General features: G+C 35.4%; 2 protein-coding genes across 2 annotated transcripts in view; both read right to left on the minus strand.

The window, feature by feature from the left end:
* The window catches only part of LOC108101998 (probable G-protein coupled receptor CG31760), a 33,775-nt gene extending 16,943 nt beyond the window's left edge, over window positions 1-16,832 (minus strand). Inside the window, 4 exon segments of the mRNA XM_043208629.1 lie at window positions 377-563; window positions 2,506-2,960; window positions 14,175-14,387; window positions 16,768-16,832. Coding sequence (XP_043064564.1) covers window positions 377-563; window positions 2,506-2,940 — 622 coding nt within the window. The 5' untranslated portion in view covers window positions 2,941-2,960; window positions 14,175-14,387; window positions 16,768-16,832.
* A 3,207-nt stretch (window positions 16,833-20,039) lies between these two features.
* LOC108093481 (gustatory and pheromone receptor 33a) lies at window positions 20,040-22,391 on the minus strand. Its single transcript, XM_017193567.2, has 5 exons — window positions 22,362-22,391; window positions 21,858-22,294; window positions 21,092-21,493; window positions 20,187-20,652; window positions 20,040-20,126 (listed from the first exon to the last, which is right to left on the minus strand). Exons 1-5 carry the CDS (start codon window positions 22,389-22,391, stop codon window positions 20,040-20,042), a joined length of 1,422 nt encoding a protein of 473 aa, XP_017049056.1.

The raw sequence follows: 22,391 nt of genomic DNA on the forward strand, positions 1-22,391 counted from the left end.
TGAATTACGGAAATCCCGAACACCGCTCGACTGAGGAATGCCCCCAAAAATAACTTTAAATGACCGCCATTCAATAAAAAGTCGTGGAACTGAACCATATCGTTACAGTTAAGCCCGCGCACACACACACACAAGCCGACACACACACACTTTAATCGGATCCGCATGTGAGACACGCGTATTGACTTTGCCATATGAATTTCCCCAGCAGGAAAATGTCATTCTGCTGCGATAACAGACCAAACATCGCCCACACGCAAACAAAAACAAAATCAATAATCGATGATGGGATAAAAAATATATATGTACGAGTATATTCGCTGGAAGCGGAGTGTTATATTATATGTAGGTGGAATTATTTTCTGCTCAAACTCACCGCCGTGGCGAATGATGCCAACTTCCTGGAGTATCGAGGCGGCCAAATCGGCTTTCTGTCTGGAGCTCTCATATCGTTCCGAGTTGATGGGCACTTGTAGGGGTCGATATAGGGTCGAGATGCACAATGTCCCCAAGTTCTCGGTGGCAATGTCGTGTATCGTCACCAGCGATTGTTCAATGGCCGTCTGTAAATGGTAAGGGAATTGGCCATTGTTATTATCAATGGAACAGGTTTATAATGAGGAGCAAAGTTAAGTATGCACGGTCAAGAAAATTGTGTAATTTGAGAAACTAAAAAGTTTAAGAACATCATAAAAAGATTTTGAAAATATTGCAATCATTAAAAATGCAATTAATCAATTCAGAAAAATATCAACATTATTTAAATGATTTTTAATTGTTTTGTTAATATCATCAGCATAAAAATTATTTAATGATTTGATAATATCATCAGCGTTAAAATGAATTCTTGTATTTAAAATCTTTTGGTTTCTTTTATCGATTTTCACTTCACATTTTTTTCAGTGCATATTTATATTTTGCGGCTACCCAAATCATTTTTCGTTGTCTATTCAAGTCTGCCGCTGACAAACGCATTAAAAATACATTTTAGGTTAAACAAAAATTCATGGTGCCCGACCATTATATCGCCATTTTCCTTAGACCCTTTTATCGTTTGAGAGGAAAATTACGTTATTGGCTTTTCTTTTTATTCTTTAATTTGTTGTTGCTTTTAAGCGAGCTTTTTTGACTTTAAATTAGAAAAGACAAAGGAGCCAAAATAAATTAAAAGCTTTTGGAAGAATTTTAACTTGAGGAATGCTTTGTTAAGCAAATTGATTGGTCAATAACATCTTGGTCAAGAGAAATGGTCAGAAAATACGGAAGTTTAAGTGCAATAAAGTTTTCCCCAAAAAACTTTCTTCTACGAGTATCTACACCAAAATGTCCTACACTAAACTTCTAAGCATTTAACCTAATTAACTGGGCTCATTATGTGCACATAAGCCGCAGTAAAATACGCGCAAATTGTTCTACCTAGGAAAGTGTGGCACTTTACTATTACTGCGTTAACTCGCTCGTTTTATTTTCAAATAAAGATATATTATTTAATAGGTACAAATAAGGTTTGAAATGGGCAATAACTTTTGTTACTTGTTAAACTTCGTTTTTATTTGCGAATAATACGTGCAAATGATTGTAGAACCTTAAAGGGTAAATTTGATGTTTATTCGGATCTTTATCAATTACTTAAATACATTATTAGCATTTAGCATTATAAACCTTAAACTTTTTCGCTTTTTCTGCCAAATAAGCTAACAATAATTAAATTAAATAAAAAATAAATGTTGATTGCAATATATTACTATAACGGACTGTACTTGACAACCTTTGTATATTATACCCCATTAATCATCATTAAGTGCTCACTAAATAGCCACTTGCTAAATTTCGGAATGGAGCGGAGAATTTCAAGGGGACTTGTGACTGCAATCGCAATTCAATTAAATTCAGCCGAGTGCCCTAAGCTGCAGAAGCTATATACATACACCTTGAACGCAGGAATAGGGTTAATATCCCCCTTCCCATCCCCGCACTTGGGCAACACTCATTCTCATTATTTCAATTGCACTCCTGTATAATTGAAGCTTAAATGGGGCTAACACAACGCAATGTGGAGTGGCTGCCACCAGTGAATACACATTTGTGTATGTGTAAACGGTGGAAAGTAGTTGGGAAAATCTGCTTGGTATACATGTTTTAACTATTTGCAGTTTTTATTTGCATGTTGTAAAAGAAATCGTTATATAATGACGTTTATAATGAGGGGATTAGGGACTTAAACTGTTTTGAGAACAATGGGATAGTTAATTTAAAGCAATTTAATATAATAGAACAACAGATTAATTTTAATAGACTTTTTTAGGGTTTACTGAATTAATTTATTCAAATAACAAATTAATTTCTTAGGCTTTGTTAAATAAATCTATCATAATAACAAGATTTATGTTCTTTCATTTCTTCCTTTTTTTTTAAGCATCTTTTCATTTGGAATGTTTCTAATTAAATTTTCCTTTTACTTTATTAATAAAATTTATCTCTTATTTAATTATTTAGTAGACTTACCCGAGTAACCGTGTTGCCATCACCGATTCGCACGATATTCTTAAACGGATCCTCCAGAATGGCCCAGCTGCTTGAGGATTTCTCGCCGGCAGCTGATGTGGATGAAGTGGTGGCCAGGGATGATGTTGCTCCGGCTGAGGATGTCGTCGTCGTCGTGGTAAAGTTGTTTAATGTGGTGGCCGTGGCCTCGGGATTTGTGGCAGTTGTTGCCGCAGCCGCATGTTTCGCAAATGCGACCAACAGCAACAAGTGCAGCCACAACAGAGGGACAGACCGCGTTGTTAGCCAAGTGTCGCCGGCCACTTGTTGTTGCCGTTGGCAGGTGCCATCTGGAGGACCTGCCACGCCCTCCGTCGCCTCATCGGATCCCCTCCTCGCCGCCGCTGCCGCCAGCTTCTTCTTCTTGCGCCTCACCGCATTGTGCCAGCATCTCATTGTCGTTTTCGCATCTGCAACTGAAACAGGAGGATTTCGAAGGAATATAAGTGGTGGAAAATAATGGCCTTTTAATGGAATCAAACCTTCATTTTACTGTGATTCTGATTTTTAAAAATACAATTTTCAAAAGTCTGTTAACATATATTCCTGCATATATTAATTACATATGTACGACTTTTGGTTATACTCATATTTTGTTTTTTGATTTCATGTATTTACTGTCTCACAATCCATTTTAATAATTAGGGAAAATTAAAAAAAAAATTTTGATACAATTTTATTAAATACGAATTTGCATTTAATTGTAAATAATCATTTGGCGTAATCACGAACCATTAAAATCAATAATGCAATGTGTTGCCACTTGATTGTAAATAGTTTTTTGACAACTAATTAGTTTTCCATTACTCATTTTGTTTGCACAAATGTGGTATTTTCATTTATCGCTGTCGGCCGCAAAGTTTTCAAAAATTAAATGAGTTCAAATATAATTTTACCTAATTAAATTAAAATGTTCAAAAAGCAATCAGTTAAATCAATGATTGGCTATTAAATAAGTAATTGAAGCTGTTCAATACAACCAAACGCTTTAGTTATTCAAGAATTGTCAAAAACCTTAGCACATGTAGCTAAAAAATATCTCTGGTCAATATTTCAACTTTTCAACGAATGTAGAACATAAGAAATTTTTTTCACGTTTTTTTTTAGACAGAACGCACAAAAAGGGCTCAAAAAAAGTACTTGAATCGATGGGGACTTTATGACTGCACATATCCTCATATGTTTTTAGCAAGGCCATTATTATTATTTCATACAAATGGCAGCCATTTTTCTGTGTTTGAAAGCACTGCAAATAACACAGACTGGAGTGATGGGGATATAGAGTGTGTAACTCCCCCTCATTCACCCACTTTCCCCCTCCTTTGATCCTTACACATGCAGACAAAAGTGGTCTGAAACTTAAGTCCAAAACTTACTTCCACGGCTCTCAACTCAAATGCAAAAGATGTGTAGCGTTTGCCTCGTTTTCTACGCGTTTTATTTAATATTTACTTTTCGCTCGCTTTCACTGTAGAAAGGTGGAAATGGGTCGGATCTGGAAGTGTTTTCCGCCATTCCCTGATATTTTATTTATGTCTTTGGTATTTATTTACGAGTTGGTTTCATGCAGACTCAAGCTGTTGGTTTCAGGTAAGCAAATCGCTATCTGTCCATGCACTTACTTTCCTGTCATCTTTTCCTTTTTTTTGCTTTCTGACTTTCTCGGGTTCGCTTCTGTTTTGTTTACACTTGTCCTGGCCATAAATAAATATTTTAACAATTTATTTATGTGTGGGCCTAATAATTTTTGCATGTGCCGAAAGCGAAAGTAAAACTGATGACAGACAAGAAAGGAAGCTAGCTTCGGCAAGCCGAAGCTTATATACCCTTGCAGTCATCAAATATGTCGAACAAAACTCATAAAGGCGAGACAACATCGAAGCTAAGACGATTTTTTTATTCATTTTCCATATTTTTGACTATAGATCATATGGGAGCTATACGATATAGTTGTCCGATTTTGATCAAATTTAATTCGTAATTCAAGAGTCGTAAGAAAACTCTATATTCCAAAAATCATACTTGTCTGATGAAAAACAACGATGTTATAATTTTATTTCCATTATTTCTATATAGATTTTTCGATCTTTCCTATGGCAGCTATAAGATATAGATGACCGATTTTTATGAAACTTTTTTCAATATAAACGTTGTTAAAAAACTTTATATTCAAAAATCATGCTCGTGGGATAAAAAACAACGATGTTATCAATTTATTTCCATTAATTCTATATATAATTTTCGATCTCTCCTATGGCAGCTATATGATAGAGTTATCCGATTTTGATCAAATTTAATCCGAAATTCAATAACAGTTAGAAAACGCCATCTTGAAGAATTCAAGTCGATCTGATCAAAAACAACGGAGTAAGAATTTTTATTTCATTCTCTCGTATGGGAGCTATCCGATATAGTCGGCCGATCCGGCCCGTTCCGACTTATATACTGCGTGCAATAACTACACACATTTTGGGAAAGTTTCAGTGAGATAGCTTTAAAACTGAGAGACTAGTTTAGGCAGAAACGGACAGACGGACAGACGGACAGACGGACAGACGGACAGACGGACAGACGGACAGACGGACAGACGTACAGACGTATTCCGATTCTACTCGTGATGCTGATCAAGAATATATATACTTTATGGGGTCTGAGGTGTCTCCTTCACTGCGTTGCAAACTTCTGGCCAAAATTATAATACCCTTTGCTCTGCAAGGGTATAAAAATTGGCTTGGGCAAAAAAAGGGACACATGTCATCATTTATTGACAAACCAGTTTGGGCTCATTTCCTTTGGACAATAATCCTTTTAAAAAATTTTCTTATTTTTGGACGAAATCTTTAAATATCTTACTGATTCTAAGTTTTATACGAGCATTCTCGGCTTTAAGCTGATTTAAATTTATGTTTAAGTCTAAAAAGCGGCTTACATGTCGTATGAGTAATATTGAGTTATATTGTATGTTGACTTTATTGTTATAAATCTAACTGAGTTGAATTGTAATAAATTGTTAGCCATTGAAAGATTCATAAAATATTTCCTAATTTAAAAAGCTTTTTGATATTTATTATTTGGTATACTAGTCGTATGAGTAATATTAATATAAGCTTTAAAATCCCTTTTTAATAAAGTCTTAAGCGATACTTAGGATGTATACTTATCTATGCAGAAATATAATATAAATTAAATTTCCTTAAATGGGATGTGGAACCGTTTTTAAATGCCAGTCAGACTTTAAGTAACACGTTTTAGCATATGATATGAATATCTAACTCTAAAGAGCTTGTAATTTAAAAGCTATCTTTCATTGTGGCAAACTGATCCCTTATTTACCCAGCCACCCCTTCTTCCAGCACTTCACATCCACTTTCTAAAGCTGTAACCACCTCATCGACCCCAACCCTATATGCATTAGCCATTTGTTTGTATATGGTAAATGTTTATAAAAAAATTTGCCAGCCATTTGAACTTGACTGACGACAGCATGTGGATTATGGCGATGATGACGATGGTGGGATGGTATTATTATGATTCCGCCCACAGCGCCCCATGTTTATATTTATTGTTTACAGTTGGAAAAATTCCCCTCCTTCATCGTCAGTCGCGTTTTTCGCGTTTCATGAGCATGACTAAGCAGCAACCGAGGGAAAAAAGACACACACATATGCCAAAACCCTCTGAAAAGCAGCGATGCCTCTGAAATATGAGCAATATGCTGGGGATAGAGTGGATAGCTTTTGACTGCCTTTGCCGCCAGGAGTTCGTAGCCAAATGCTGTAAAAGGGTTCCCAGCATACACCTTCACACACACACACACACACACAAGTCACCCGATAGAGCCGAAAAAAAGAGACTTGTAAGCGGAAATGCTGCTGAACATGGCTGCCAGTCGTTGTTTATCCTTTTTATTTGCAGGCTAAAATAAACATGAACGGGGACAAAAAATGAAAGTCCCTCTAAATCTGTGCCGGGCATATGGGAGATGTATATGAATAAGGGACACTTGCCAACAAAAATCTGTGAGCAAGCAGGATTTTAAATTATATACATAATATAAAATATGCTTCAGTAGGAAAAAACCAAAACTTAAGAAGGGAATAATGAATTAGTATTAATATAAGTTCTTAGTAATATAAACAAATATACTAATAAATTTCTATACAATTTAGAAGAAGTAGATTAATCAATTTTTTGTTTTTGTTTGTTAGCAAGTGTAAAAACACATGCAGTTTTTATTTCATGCTTGTGCCCCTTTAAGGTTAAAAAAGTTTTTTTGGGTGCTTCAGCATGTCGCATTTGTTGTGGTTTTCCAAAACATTTTTCGGATATTCTGCAAACTTTTTTTTTATGCATAAAGAATTTTTTACAAGTTGGACTCGATTTAGGGATTCTTCAAAAGATGGGTTAGTTCGGTTTAAAACTTATATGCAGTGCCAGACTATAAAATTCAAATCTTATTGCAATTTTTTATTCTGTTAAATTTTGTAAAATAATTTTGTTGGTGCTTTAATGTACTTTTCTAAAAGTTAAGGAATTTTTTTATCCTGAATATAAGACCCTAACTTGATCCTTCTGCGTTCCTGCAAGTTAAGTCCATCTGAAATAAAATTCGGGTTACACTTTGCATGCTATCTTTATAATCTGAGGAAATGTTTCCACGCTCCCCATATTATCAAAACTAAGCCTGTGGCTTATGCTTACTGTTGTCCTTAAGGGGTCCTGCCAATCATTTCGGCCACTCCTATCAAGCATTTCAAATCTTTGGGACACGCTAAACACGCTTTTCCCATGAATTAGTCAAGGTTGCCAGCAGGAGGTTTTTTCGCCGGAGAAAAACTCCTGAGGCTTGCATTAATTTAATGAGGTTCCTTCTGCCTTTGATTTGCCTGCGGTTTCTTTTTTTTGACCATCCCAATTCGACTTTTTTTTGGACTGAGTGTCGGCAGGCTGTGAAGGAAATGAAACGTTTCAACGCCTTTTCACTGGCTTTTCTTGCTGGCTCTCGCTTTTTCTTTGCCTTCATTTGCCAACTGCCTGCGGTCAGAACGTCACAACTCAACTGGAATAAGTGAAGTTGTCAGTTGGCTGTTCCAGTTGTTGTTCTTGGGATTCCTTAAGCTGTTTGCCTGTCATGTGTTTTGCATAATGCTCTGGACTCGATTGAACATCTGATTTGACATGGATCAACTTTGTGTGTGGGAAAATTAGGTTCTGCAAATTGGTTTACCAGAAGCCACTTAAAAAGGGGACTTTTCAAAATGTATGCCGTTTATCCGGACAATCGAAAATGTGGAATATTATCAGAAAGCATAAGAATAAAGGAATAAGGAACCTCTAAATGCTTAAAAACAAATCCTGAAAATGTTTGAAGAAATTAAATAAATTTTTGAGTAAAGGCACAAAGTTACAAACATGTTAGGTATGAAACTTGTTTATCAATAATATAAAACTATTATATATATGAAGTAAATTTAAGCCACGAATGTATGGTATTAACCTATAGATAAATAAATAAATCCTAACCTTTTATGAATGATGCATTTAATTATGACTTCTGTTTATTCGTATGGTTATTAGAAATTTTGCCTTAAGATTCTATTCGAGATTCTATTTTTAAAACCATATTTTTCTGTTTATATTGTTATCCACCAGATTACTAAACGCCCCAATAAACTTGCAATTTACCAAATCAGCGCCATGCTTATTGAGGAAGTTAGATAATAGCCGCATTATAAAGTCATAAAAAGAAAACACACAATAAGCAATACGAATTCCATGCGATTAAATTGAAAGCGGAAAAAGGGGGGAGACAAACGAAAAATCATAAAAATCAAATCATTTAAGAGCTGAAATCGTCGCATGTGAGCAGGATAAATGCATTGCACTGGATGGCCAGATGCTTGTCGTTCTTTTTAGCGGGCACTTTCCGGGACATAAAGCACATGAAATTATTATGATCGAAAATCAATGACAAAGAAAACTGACAACATCAGCAGAATGTGGTCGAATGTGGCTCAAACGCACAATTGCCGGGGAGCAAACTGGCTGGCTGAATGACAGCAGCTTCTGCCGGCGAACCCTAAATGGGGCTTAAAGGACGCTTGACCCTCCCCCAAGCCATGTTCCCATTTTGAGAGACGCACAAATGTGTAAAGCAGATAAAAACGTGCTTATGAAAAGGTCCCCAAAGGCATAGATATAGTTTATGCGATGAAAGGCAGCCATGGACCCCAAAATAAAGCCACTGGCAGATCAGGAAAAATAGAGTGGGGATGGGCAACCTGGTAAACAGCTCAAAGTTTGTTTGCTTTCTCCCGCAAACGAGGAAGTAATCTAACCCATTTTCATAAAAAAAGTTACTTTCATGTCTGCAACTTTGGACAGGTGCAAGTGTTTCTCCAATGGCCTTTAAGACTCGAAACTTGAAAGGCGACGGAAAGTGTCGTAGAAACTGCAATCACATCAAGCGAAAAAGCTGCAGCAGCTGGAGAAGCCATTTCACTGGTGCCACTAATGGCGACATCTGAAACAGATGCACCAAGATTATACTTGAGGATAAAATTTAAAAAATTTAATTTGGATCCTTCTCTTGCAGTGAAAACTAGACAGCTAGCTTTAATACTAACAAAATTTTTGGTTTCCTAGAAGTATTTGTAGCCAAATACAATAAAAAACTTTCTTTCACACAAAGCAGCAAAATTGTAAGTGATATTTTTTAAAAGATTCGCAAAGAAAATTTTCGCACATACATATTGGATTTAAACGGATGTTTGCAGCATCTATACAGATATGCAAGAAAAGCAACTTAAAAACCAGATTGAAACTGACTTAAAAACTATAAAACCATTAACACTGTTTCTTAACTTCTTAATTGCTTTACAAGAGAGTTTAAAACCAATTAAAGTTTGTGTTAGGTATAAATAAAGTTGGCAGCATCCTTTCTTCTTAATAAAATCACAGTCTTATACTTTTATTTAGTATTTATGAAGGTCAATAAAAGCCAGAAGAAAAGTCCTTAGCATGCAGTCATTACCAAAAGCAATGAAAATACTAACAAGCTGCTGCCATAACAGATTAACCAGCACAATTGACAACAGCAGCAGCGAGACCAAAAGTCAAATGGCCAATATTAATATAAGAAAGAGCAACAGAACTGTACTGCCAAAGGAGAAGGGCAAATAAGGGAAAAACTTATAAACATGTTGACAAATTTTGTCTCAGCTCGCTTTACTCTGTATTGTTTTTCCTCTTTTTTCCCAGCTCGGTCCTTTTAAACGCACGTCATGTGGAAAAATGCGCTGGAGAACACAACTTGAAGCTGGCGGAAGGAATGCGAAAAAAGTGGAGGAGCACCACTAAAAAAGACTTAGTTCGAGCAGCTGAAATAGCGCAGAATTCAGGAGCAGCTGCGTTTGATGTCTTTACTTTCGGAAGCTGAAGGCTCTGGGCGGAAGGGCTTTTGACATTGCACTGCCCTACGGCATAAATATTGTATATAGTATACTTTTTGGGGCCGCAAGGAGCAGGAGCCACGAAACTGGGAAAGCGAAGTAAAAATACTTAACATTTTTTTGGACCTAAAGGTCTGAATTATATTGGATCTACGGAACACGGAAAGTATTTTAATTTTAATCTAGCGAAAAGGAGAAGCTACTATGACTAGATAGATGGATTATTAAAATTGATCTGAAAACCAAAATTCTTTTCTTTATGATTAACATTAAACTAGAACTCATCTGAATAAAGATATAAAATAAAATATAGGGGCTAGGAACCATTCAGGTCTTTTAAAGCTTTTAAGGCTTTAGCTTTCATATAAAATACCTTTAAAAAATATAATAAGAAAGGTCGAACTACCAATCATATGATTGAGCCACCAAAGGACGAGGGAAATATGTCAAAATAGAATTCCATGAAAGGGACTTCGTTAGACGGCAGTTTCAGTGTCGCCATCTTTTCTGTCGCCGTGTCAATTGCAGTTTGCATATAAATTAGTGTAATTAAATGTCGGACAAGTGTTATAAAATTACAGCGACGAAACTGCGGTGAATTGAGCTTTTGATGCTTTGGCAAAAACTATACTATATATATCAAGTGAGGAAAAGGATCCGAGAGCGAGTGTGGCTTGATGGCACTTCAAAAGCTGCAGCGTCATAACTCGAGTGCAGTCATCGCTATTGCCAAAGTATTTAATGGCTTTATGATGACGAAAAGTTATTTGAAAGCATGATGGAGGAAACTCTTCATGCTTCTTTTAGTAGCCTTGATTAGTTCTATAAAATTGTTGTGCACCATATCAATAAAGCAATTAGTAAGTGTGTATGCGAAAGCCATACCAAAAAGGCTATTTCGCGTCCTCACTTTCACTCGAAAAAAAGAGTTAAGGTTGTTATTTTACTATTACAGATATTGTAACCAATAAGTAATAATATTTCCCACGTCAGACGATTGGGAACGCTGTAAATATCCATGTATGAATTCTTAAGTATCGAAAAAAGAGACTGTTTTAATTTTTACATGTTCAAGAATTCATAAAGATCATAGCATAAAATAATTAAATGCTGAACTGACTGCGTAGCTTTGATGAACGGTTACACTAAAAATCTTTAAGTTCTAATATTAAATTTATAAAATAGCAATTTTGTTATAGAGAATATTGAATATTATAATTATTATAATTATTTATTCATTTATATTATTCATAATCAAGAAAAAAGTAAAAGCTGCGAATACTTTTACCCTGTAGTGATACTTTAGTTTTCAATTTTTTTTTACTTGTACTTTATTATATAAAAAATAATAAGTATATAAGTAAGGTAAGATATGTTTTTAATAATTTAACCTATTTTCCCAACGTGCAGTGGCTTATCTAAAACCCGTCCTGCGGCCCTTACTTCCTTCCTGAAGTCACGACCTTCCAACCTCTGAATTAATTCTCCACCTTTTTCGCACTTTTGCGACCATTAAGTGCAGGGTCTGTCTTTAGAGACAGAAGCCCGGCTTGTTAGCAACAGTTTCTTGGCACTTTTTAAAGGATTTGCCAGAGTCACTGGGTAAAAGGCGAGCAAAATTAAAATGGAAGCGCAAATTTGTTTCTGTTTGAAGGCAACTCTTTGCGTTTGACTTTGGGGCCACGCCCATTTTCGCCCGCTGGGAGATGCAAATGAATCTGCCCAAACAGTTCGCAAATGCACGCCCTCCTGGATGCCACGCCCCTTTTCCCAGCATTTCGGCAAACCATTTTTGTTCACTTTGTCGGTGTTTAGTTGCTTGCCCTGTGTTGGGAATTAAATGCAGATATATATAATACGTATAGATTTGAGTAATGAGAAAAGTTCGGATTGAGGGCAGGGCGGATTATTCATTAGCAGTGGCTGTTGCTCGGTTTTCGGCTTGTTTAACTTTTTTGTGTAGCCCTGCATCGCTAATTGCGGAATTTATTAAATTTAGATTAAAACTTTTTCGGCAAAGTTTACACAAAATGGAAGTCTGTAATTTGCATTGTTATTAAAAGGGTTTTCCGGTAGTAAAATATTGCGCAATTAAATGGAAGCCACTTTTCGACCTAATTAAGTGTTTTTACTAATTGGCATGTTAGAAAACATTTTTAATATTACTTTTACTATTTAGATAAAAAGAGTTTTTAGCCAATTAAAACCAATTATTAACCAATTTAAAAGTATGTGGTCCCTATATATATTGCCAAATAGTAAAAAACTTACAGCCCAATTTAAATACTTTAACTAATTTAATTGCTTTAAAATGCTGTCTCAAGAAACATTTTTACAAATAATAGTTACACAATGTTGACCCATATTAATTATTTGTTTGTTTTTATCGTGACTCGTGATCAATAATACTATGATGACTCTTTGTCACTAGTAAAAAGCAATCAACACTTAATTAGAAAAGCTAGGACTAGTAATTTGAGGGTTTGTGTTGATTTAATAGCAATTTCAGTGCACCATCAGTGAGTTACATTTGTTTAAATACCTATTAATTCCTTGGGCCATTAATATTTATTTTCATTGTCAGGCGAAAACATGTGGCTCCTTGTTTTTTGGTTCGTTTTTCTGATGAGTTTGTTTACCATTAGCTAAAGCCAGACGGGAAATGAATAAGCAGCTAATAAGCCCTAAGAACATAAGAGGACTGGCAATCCAAATGCTCAAGCACCAACGCCTTTAAGTGCACAAATGTACATATTGTACATACATTGTCAGGACTATTATTTTCCTGCTCTTCAATATTTTTCCTTCATTCTCTGTTTGTATGACATTATCCTCAGACATCGAATGCTTTGATTGATGTGGAAAATATAATGCTGGGGAAGGCAGAAATATACTCAATCCAAGCTGACAAGGCTTTGTTTAATTATAACAAATTAAAAGGCTTGCTGTTGATGTCAGAAAAAAAGGAAAGTAATTTTCGAAACATATTTTATTTTTCATGAACACATCACATGATATAGTGATTTCTATTCGTGTACCATATATCTATATATTATTTTATTATATCTATATGTAATTCTATATGTAATCTATCTATATGTAATTTCATATTAATCTATCTCAACTTGTTAATTTGCATTAAAACAATGGTTTTCAATTACGGTTTTCACCCTCATGATTTATTGTTTGTATTTATCTACCAATCAGTGCCAAGTTGTTCATATTTGCTGTAGGACAAAATTGCTTTAACTCGATTAAATTGAAAATGATGTTATGCTCTGCATAGGAAAGTAATTATGTGGCTTCAATTAAATTTGAATTAAATCGCATTAGAAAACGTTGCTTTGCAAGTAATGAAATAAAACTGGAACAATTCGAAATATTTATAGTAATAATTATATAAACACTTTGCATATTAGATTTTAGCTGTGATTATGAGAATCTTAAGGGTGTACAGTTGTACAAAAGGTTAAGATGGTTCAATGCCTTCTCCAGGGTCAGAATCCTGAATATTTACTTAGTAGACATGGGTTGGGGCTTAATCTTTTTATTTTGGTCTCAAGTGGGAAAAACAAGGTGAACGAACAGTCAAACGCAAACAGCAAAACCCGCCGAGATACATAAATATTTATATCCAGAATTTGTAGCATACTTTCCAGTCGCCGGGCGAGTCTAAGTCTTAAAGCCATTTAATTTTATTACACTTTGCGGACTTTAACGAACCAAACAGCGGTTAAAAGGTCTCACCCCCTCGACAACCCCAAAAACTCATCGAGTAAATAATTTAACGGATTCAATTATGTACAATAATTCGGAATATACCCCATACACGAGTATTTTGTACATACTAAGTCACTGTGAGGCGTGGGCTAAATTTAAATCTCCCGAGGGGTGGAAGCGCCCCTCATTTTGCTAATATATTTGATGAAATGGAATATCTATGCCGCACTTTGGGGATCCGCTTGTTGTAGTAAAATGAATTATGAAAATGGGGTTACTTGGGTATTTTTGTGAGTATGTGAAAAAGTTGTGGGAACTTTAAACCTAGAATGTGTGGAATGAAAATATTTATTGTGAAAGTTTGTTGCGCCTTTTAAAATTAGTTCAATATGGTAAACTATTATGAAAGTTATTTTGTTGCTAGATTTATTAGTTTCCTAAGTTTTTTCATCAACTTACCTCTATTACCCGAAGCTCAAATCATGGCTCTGACTTTTCTTGGCCTTCTTCAAAGTCAAACACTTGACTGAATTTCGGTCTTCCTTCTTTTATGTGTTTCCGTATCGTTTTTACTTAATTCTTTGTTTGTATTAGTTATCACTGATTTTGCTATTTTTACTTCATCATCTCCCTCCACTTTTATGTTTATTTTATCGTCTGTTGTAAAATGGCCTTCATTGTGTACAGAAATATTTAAATAAATTTTAGAATTGTATTTGCCATTGTCAGTCGTTCGAATGTGTGTGGGTTTATTTGGCTCGTTTCTGTTGAAATTGGTTTTATTTCAAGTTATGCTTGGTTTGCTCATCGAGTTTTTGCTTAATTTGTGCTGAGTTTATTATTGGCTTAGAATTCAGAGAAGTGTAACGAATATTTGTGGATTGTGCCAAGTTATGTTTTTAAAAGTCAAATTTAGAAGTTTTATCAAAGCGCCGCATTTATTTAGCAAACTTTTAATAGAATTGCAAACATTTTCTTTGTCTTTAAGTGCAAATTTACATTCAAAACCGATCAAGATGTTTGATATGTATAATTGAGTGTTGATAAAACTTTAGTCCTAGGATTTGAATAAGCGGTTTAGTTCAAGTTTATTTAAATGTGTCGAAATGTGCTCAAAAATCCCTCTGTGAAATATTAAATTCCTGCACTTCACTCGCTAGTTTGCAATTAATTGCGAACTTTATGCCACTGGCGTTTCTCAACTTAGCATCAGTGGAGCCGAGCACATATTATCGTTAATAATGAATGGAACTAAAAGTTTCGTGCAGCCGACAAGGACAACGCAGAAAAGTTGGTGAAAACTTTCTGGTTGAGCAAAAAAAAAACTTTTAAATACACTCTAAATTGGCCAGAGGGAAAGCGGGGGAGGAGTTAATTCGTTGGTTAGTACTTTTGAAATTGCCAACAGCAGAGCTGATTTATTTATGAATATTTATTAGCCGGGAACTGTCGCTTATTAAAAACTTGATTGGAGCTGCCAAGGAACCTGTTGCCGCCTCATTAAAAGCGAGAATTTCCATCGGATTGCCCGTCGGCAGCAAAGTTAATTACAATATTTCATTACTGCTGTGTTGGTGTGGGCGTGGCGTAATTTTTATACCCAACAAATTGCCAACAGCGCATTAAACACAATAACACGGAACAAAAAAAAATGAAAATAACACTGAAGTAGAAATGGTACAAAAATGCAAAGCAATTTGTAGTAAATAAAAAGCGGAATGCTGAAATGGCGCCCAAATACGCAACTCAAACAGGAAGACAAACTTTTCACGCCCCCACAACAGAAACCCCTACAATATATATACGCCATGTCTAAGTGTGCGTAGGCACACATACAGGGGCAATCCGCACAGATGGAGCCAATACATTGACAGTGCACACAGGGGACTTTGATTTTCATGACCAAGTGAAAGCGAGACGCGAAGAAGCAGACGGAGAAAGCAGTGCAAAGTTATCTTTTCACTGGCAACCAGAAGGTTGAATGCTCTTAAAAGATAAAGTTGGAAAGGGAAAACTTGCAAGGTCTTTTTCAGCAAGGAGCGGGAAACCAGCTTAAGAACAAAAAATACATTTTTAAAGTAAAATTATGTTTCATTATTTCAATTATAAACTCTACAAATTATTTTTGTTTTATTAAAAAGGCTTATTAAGAGACGTTCATTAATGACATAACAAACATGGCTTTAAAAAACATTTCTTCCTTTGTGAACTTTCTTTTAACAACAACAAGTAACCATTTTATTTAAGAGAAATTTTATAAGAAGGACTTTGAACCTTAAGAAAACGATCTATTTTAATGGTTAATTAAATTTAAAAAAAAAAACTAAATATATAACACAAAGTTGGTAACTGAAAAAGAAATAGTTTTTTTTTACAAATATGGTTCCAAATTTAAGAAGAAAATTTTTTATTGACGTATTTTAATAATTTTTTTTATACAACTTTGGTCTCAGCAATTTTTTTGTGAATAATTTTAAGCAAAAATTTCAAGTAGTATTGAAGGAAAAACACAAAAATGTTCGGTTTTTGATTCGCACATGGGTTTCTTTTATTTAATGAAGGTCTGCTCAATTCTCCCAAAAACAACCTGTAAATAAAAGTCAGGGGCAGACACACCGTTCCTGTCTAGGTGGGATTTATGTATTTCTTATTTTTTCTGCCTTGTTCTCCGTTTTACTTCTTGTATTTTTGGGCAGACGCCCACGCGGCGCCAAACTGCGCAGTCTGCTCTTCTGATTATTCAACAGAGTCTCTTTCAAAACAATTCTTTTGTATTTTTCATTTGATTAAATTCTTATAGCCTTTTATTATTTGTTAGCTGGAATTAGTTATATTATTTGTTTACTTGTTAAGTCCTTTCCTTAAATCATTTCTAATTGTTTCCAGTTAGTTTTTCTTGGTTAAAGCTTAACAGCTTTTTGAAAATTGAATTTTGAGATAATTTGTTACAGGCTTTTTTAATTTCTTGGACATTTTGAAGGCAACCGCACCAAACTTTCGTTTTCTTTTACACCAACACGGGCCACTGAAGCTGAGAAACCCACACACTCACACCCGCACACAAAGGCTCTCCTTCGAGGAATATGGTTTACCGTTATTCCGCTGGGGCACAACCGAAACACTTGAAACTCCGTCACGAACTGTCCCGTTATCCGTGAGGCGTGCTAAAGAAAAAGTTCGCCTCGTGCTTTTTCGCTCTCTCGTAGTCTCTCTCGCTCGTCTGTTATCAGTTTGATTTGATTTCGCCTAGCAGTCCTCGCACAATTTGCCTTCGCTTGGCCAAGGGTGACTGCGTCCTCAAGGATACTGGCTAAACTCACCACACTTGTCGCTCGTCTCTCGCTCTCTTCGTGCTGCTGCCTCGCTCCCTCAGGCGTTGCTATCTCGCTCAGACAGACACCTGTAGTGTGAAAGCTTTCAATTTGTGTCAGTGTTGTCATGCTAATGTCAAAAGTTTGCATACATCAATTCACATCCTTAATGGGGTAATACTTCCGGTAATATTTGAAGTGAATTAATTTAAAATAAATTCTCTTTTGAGGTGCATATTTTTTAATGTTATTTCAATATTATTGAAAAGAAAAGTTAATACATTATTATAAAATGTATGACTTTGTTTACATAAATTTAACAAACCTAAACATGTTAAGGTTATACAAATGAAATTTCACAAATTATCATTCATTTTAAAAAATTATTAACTTCAATTTCATTACACACCCGTTTAATACATTTTTAAACAATTAAAAATTCTTAAGGGTGTTATTTATTTTAAAGTCTCTTGGTAACTAGTAACGAAATCCGAAAGGGGCTACGCTTGTCCCAATCGAGTTATAAATAAGTTGGCCATTCATTCATGTCATGTGGTGAACTCCTCCCACCGAAAAACCATTACATTTATAGCCTCAATTACGCAAACAACAGCAACTACCTGTTGGCCATTGTCTGTTTGAGCTTCCCCCTTTTTGCCGCTGAATTTCCCGAGCACAGCCACTGCATTAAGCGTTTTAGTATTAAATTTGCTACGGTCTAAATGAACTCTTAAAAGTGCTCTGACATTTCACACAGCCTTGACGGGTCACGTGGCTCACTAAACAAAAAGGATATTGAAAAGTAACTTTTAAAGTCAAATTAGAAATATGTACATATATTTAATAAGAAATTTATCTCAAAAGGAAATTCTTTATAATAACATTTTTTTTATTTTATATTTTAATTAACATTATTATTTATATTTAATTATATTAAAGCAAGTTATTGATAATATTTTTTTTGGTCCAAATGCAATTGATTTAATTTTCTAAAATTATTATTGGGCTCTGAGACTTATTCAATCTGAAACTATTCTGAATTAGATTTGTTTTGCCGCGTGCATTAAAACTAGACCACTTTGACTGTAACCTACTCCGGGTCAGACCCCCTCACTTTAACCCTTACGACCTTCTCCTGTGTCTAGCTATATTTTTTTCCGTAGAAGGGCTGCCAGCAACAGTTGACGTAATTTGCAGGTAATATGTGTGTTGCCTGTTGCTTCTGTTTCGAGCCATTTGACTGACCAGGACAACCACATCTCTCACATTCCCTTGCTCCCCAGATCCCTGTGGCTCTTTATTTATTTCTCCTTCATGGAGGGTTCGTGTGCAAACGAGCCAATCGAGCCACATATTGATTTACGTGTTCAGGATGTGTTATAGTAGTCATTGAAACCGAACACAGACAAGAACTACATACAGAGAAAAAAGTTTTTAATTAAAAAGTTCACTCGAGCTGATAAATATATAATAGATAGATAGATAATTTAATAACGTTTCAATATGGTATAGGTATTGATTTTTGTTATTAGGATAATTAAAAAGCTGTCTAATAGATAAAGATGTTGCTTTAACTTATCTACAAAATATGAACTGATAAAAAAGTTTTCTAAATGATTATAGTTGATATACTATAAATACCTCGAATGTAAAAGTTTAAAAAAACATTTTATAATAATTAATCATTTAAGAAACATTGTTTTTTGTATCATATTTGACAAATGAATTTTATAATCCAATTTTTTTTTTTTAATTTACTTTAGCTTCAGTGTTTTATTATTTATTAGATGAAATACTTACTATATAGTTACAGTGCATTGATAAAGTGTGTAATTTAAGACCAGAACTTTGTCGTGCTCGAAAAATATATGGAAAAAGGAGACAGAAAGTGTGACAAAAAATCAATTAAATTGGATACTTTTTGCATATAATGCGCAATTAGTCAAGTTTCTCTGACAGTATATGGTGGGCGTTTACCAACGAAACCGAAATGCAATTCACAATCTAACCTCATTCCGGTTGAGAAATTTGCATACAAAAAACGAGAGGAGAAACATATTTCTGCACACATTTCCGCTGCACTAAACGTGATTGAAAGCGGAAATTGCTTCATGTTCTTTTTTCTCCTGCCGAACATCCTTCCCCCTCCCCCTCCCCCTCCTCCTCCTCCTACCCGTTTTCATTTTCATTTTCCCCTCGATTCTGGCTTCCGTTTGATGGCCGCAAACTGTGAGCCGAGTGCGGAAAAGAGGCCCTGACTGATGACTGGCAAATCGGGTTTTCAATTGACATTTGATAGAAATTGCGTTAGTAACCTCTGGTTCTGCCTCCCGCCCTGCCACGCCCCTTTTCGGACATCCTTCATGGGAAGCCCAAAGTGTTGCCTGATGCGATTATCGCGGTGCTCAGTAAAAGCCTTCGTTCCCTTGTGGAATTTTCTGTGCAGTTTACTCCCAGAAATTGTCTTTGGATGAGTGATTTATGAGGTAACGTTTCTCTGATAAATGTCGGAAGTTGGCTGGAAATTAACGAGGTGTTCAGATAATTATAAAGCTGTTAAGGTTTTGACAGATTATCAATAAAATAAGTACTTTTTGTTTGTTTATTTTTAGCACTTTAATCACCTAAGCATTTGTTGTTCAATACTTTGCTACTTACTTTGATTTAAGTTAGGAACATTATTTTTTGGGAAAGAAACGCTTTTACTTTATTTTCGTCAGGTTATTTAAAGTTAATTAAAAAATATGGAGTTTGATAAATATATATTTGTATTTTTATTTAATTTCAAATTGCAGCAATGCTCAATGGTACATTGAAATACATACATTCAGTAAGTTAATCACATAAATATGTTCGTTTTTTTGCTATTTTTCAACCATTGATAGGGTGCTTTTCTGCCGGTTCGCTACAATCAATTTTTTTCGCAGAAAGCTCTTAAAAAAGGGCCATAAAAAGTTATGATAAAAAGTTAAGTTAAAAAACGGTTTAATTGAGTTTGACTGGTCTGGCCCTTTTATGTCATCAGGCCCTCGTTGCGCAGAATTGCAGTCATGTCAAATTGCAGCAAGACAATCAAATAGGACGTGGCTGCACTTACAGTCTGGAAACAGAAAAAATTGAACTTTCGGAAAAGGGTAACCTTTATGCACTTTTAACTCACCGAGAAAATAAAAGTGTAGTCCAAGGCAAATAGGCCTATGCCATTGAACTGGAAAAAACCTTCCCAGTGAAGAAACTGCAGCGTAAATGATTTCATTTTGTTGTAGAAGAGATCGTTGCTCAACATAAACGCTGGTTTCTTCTGCATTATTTCATGGACAATCATTGCCGATTGCTTCGAGTGATTGTTCGCATTGCAACAAAGTCGAAGTACAATATATGCAACAGCCATGGTGGTGAAACTCCAAATCACATACAAATAGGTCATATAGTCCAGCAGTCGACTCTTTCCGCCCACAACAAAGTTGACCTTGGTCTCCAAAAAAATCCCAAAAATGCTCACCACAAAGCAGGCCGCCATATAGGGTACACACTGTGGACCAAACTCGCCATTGGTAATCACACTGAGCGACAGGATTTTATCGTGGAGCTTGAACAGATCTGGTAAGTTGGCCTCCGAGGTGTTTCTAGTTTGGATAAATAGTATGTAAGTAATAATGAACATTTAAATTAGTTTAAAAACTATATAGGCTAGATATGTGCTTTTAGAAACCAACTGCACTCATATTTCAAAAACAACAAAAACATGGACATGACTGCTATTTGCAGAAAACAAAAAGGTTTCAATAAACCTTAAATTATTGTGTTGTTTTGAGTATGAACACGAAGATTCCTTTGTCTAATTTTAAGTTATTCAATTTAACTCAACTCAATTTAGACACTTTAGGCTCAAAACGAACAATGAATAAAATAAAGTGGCAGCTTCATTTAAATGTCCTCTTCAGCATAAATCAAAATTCAAAAGACAAGGTAACCAAACAACTGCTGTAACCATTAATCAAACCGATTTTTGTTGTTGATTCTTTTTGGATGAAACCTTAGCTGGTAAATCGTTTTTCCGCTCACCCCGTGTTCTCCGCAATGGTGGCATTGTCATAATCAAAATCGTCCTCGTCCTCGTCGTTACTGGTGTCCATTTCGTCCTCATCGGTCTTTTGTTGGCCCACTTGGCGTTTCATTTCGCTGGCCAACTTGTGCTCATTGCCAAATGTCGCCCTGCCGTCCATGGATGTAATCGGCGTTACGGTCTTCCGCTCCTTTTTGCCCTCACTCTCGATATCGAACATGGTCAAGGGGGCGTGGCGGTGGCGCGCCTCCTGGTTAATCTTCTCGAACAGCGTGTTAACCTGCTCGAAGCGCTGCGAAATGACCGACACATGATAGATGAACTCGCCCTGGATGATGCTGCCGGCCAAATATGGGAAACTGGACACCATGAACGGAATGAAGGCGAAGTTGCCAAAGGTGCTAAAGGGAAAACGGAAAACGAGGAAAATTTGCTGAGCTGAGAAATTTAATTTCTGTAGCAAATAGCATGGAGTGATTGGCGGTAGTGTTTACACAGATATTTAAAGCATTTAAAATTAAATTAAAATTTAACATCTTAAGATTTTATTTGATCTTACACATCAATTTTAATTTATATACATTTTGGAATAATAACTAATATATTATTTTAACTGTTTGTAAATATTTAATGTACTTTTATCAGTTTAGAATTTATGAAGTTGATTTTCTCTTAATTACCAAACATGAAAATATACTTTAATTTCACTTATAATTGCTAACCTTGTTATATACAAATAAAATATTTTTAGGAACGTTTACTTACAGATACAGAGATCTGACGTCATAGTACAGGGCAGAGGTGAAGACGCAGAATAGGAAAAGCCAGGTGAAGTGGTAGGCCACGCCGTGCTTCACCGCGGTGGCCTTGACCTTGTCCATTTCCGCCACGCGCTGACACTTCTGGATAACTGCATCAATTGCATTTAATCGCTCCTCGAACTGCTGGAAGAAGTCCTTGCGGCGATAGAGACTCATCAGAGCGACTGTGAGGTACAGAAAGGCTCCGAGATGCATGAACAAATGGTTGCTCAATCTGCAAACACTATTGCACGCGTCTAAGAAACAAGGTCCAAAAGTATGGCTCAAATTAATTAGAAGATAGCAGCACACATAGAAGACCGGCATAATGTACATCATTGCATAATCGACAATAAAATTGGTTTCCGATTCCTGACGATTCAAAGGAATGAGGCCTATGGCCTGGAATTTAAATAATTCAATTAAATTTATAACAATTTGTTTTACAATGGTTATGTATTGTTTTTACCATTGAAAGCCAATTCATAACTTGAATCAT

The sequence above is a fragment of the Drosophila ficusphila genome, unplaced genomic scaffold (genome assembly GCF_018152265.1).
Source record: "Drosophila ficusphila isolate 14025-0441.05 unplaced genomic scaffold, ASM1815226v1 contig_607, whole genome shotgun sequence".
In the NCBI taxonomy this organism is placed as follows: domain Eukaryota; kingdom Metazoa; phylum Arthropoda; class Insecta; order Diptera; family Drosophilidae; genus Drosophila; species Drosophila ficusphila.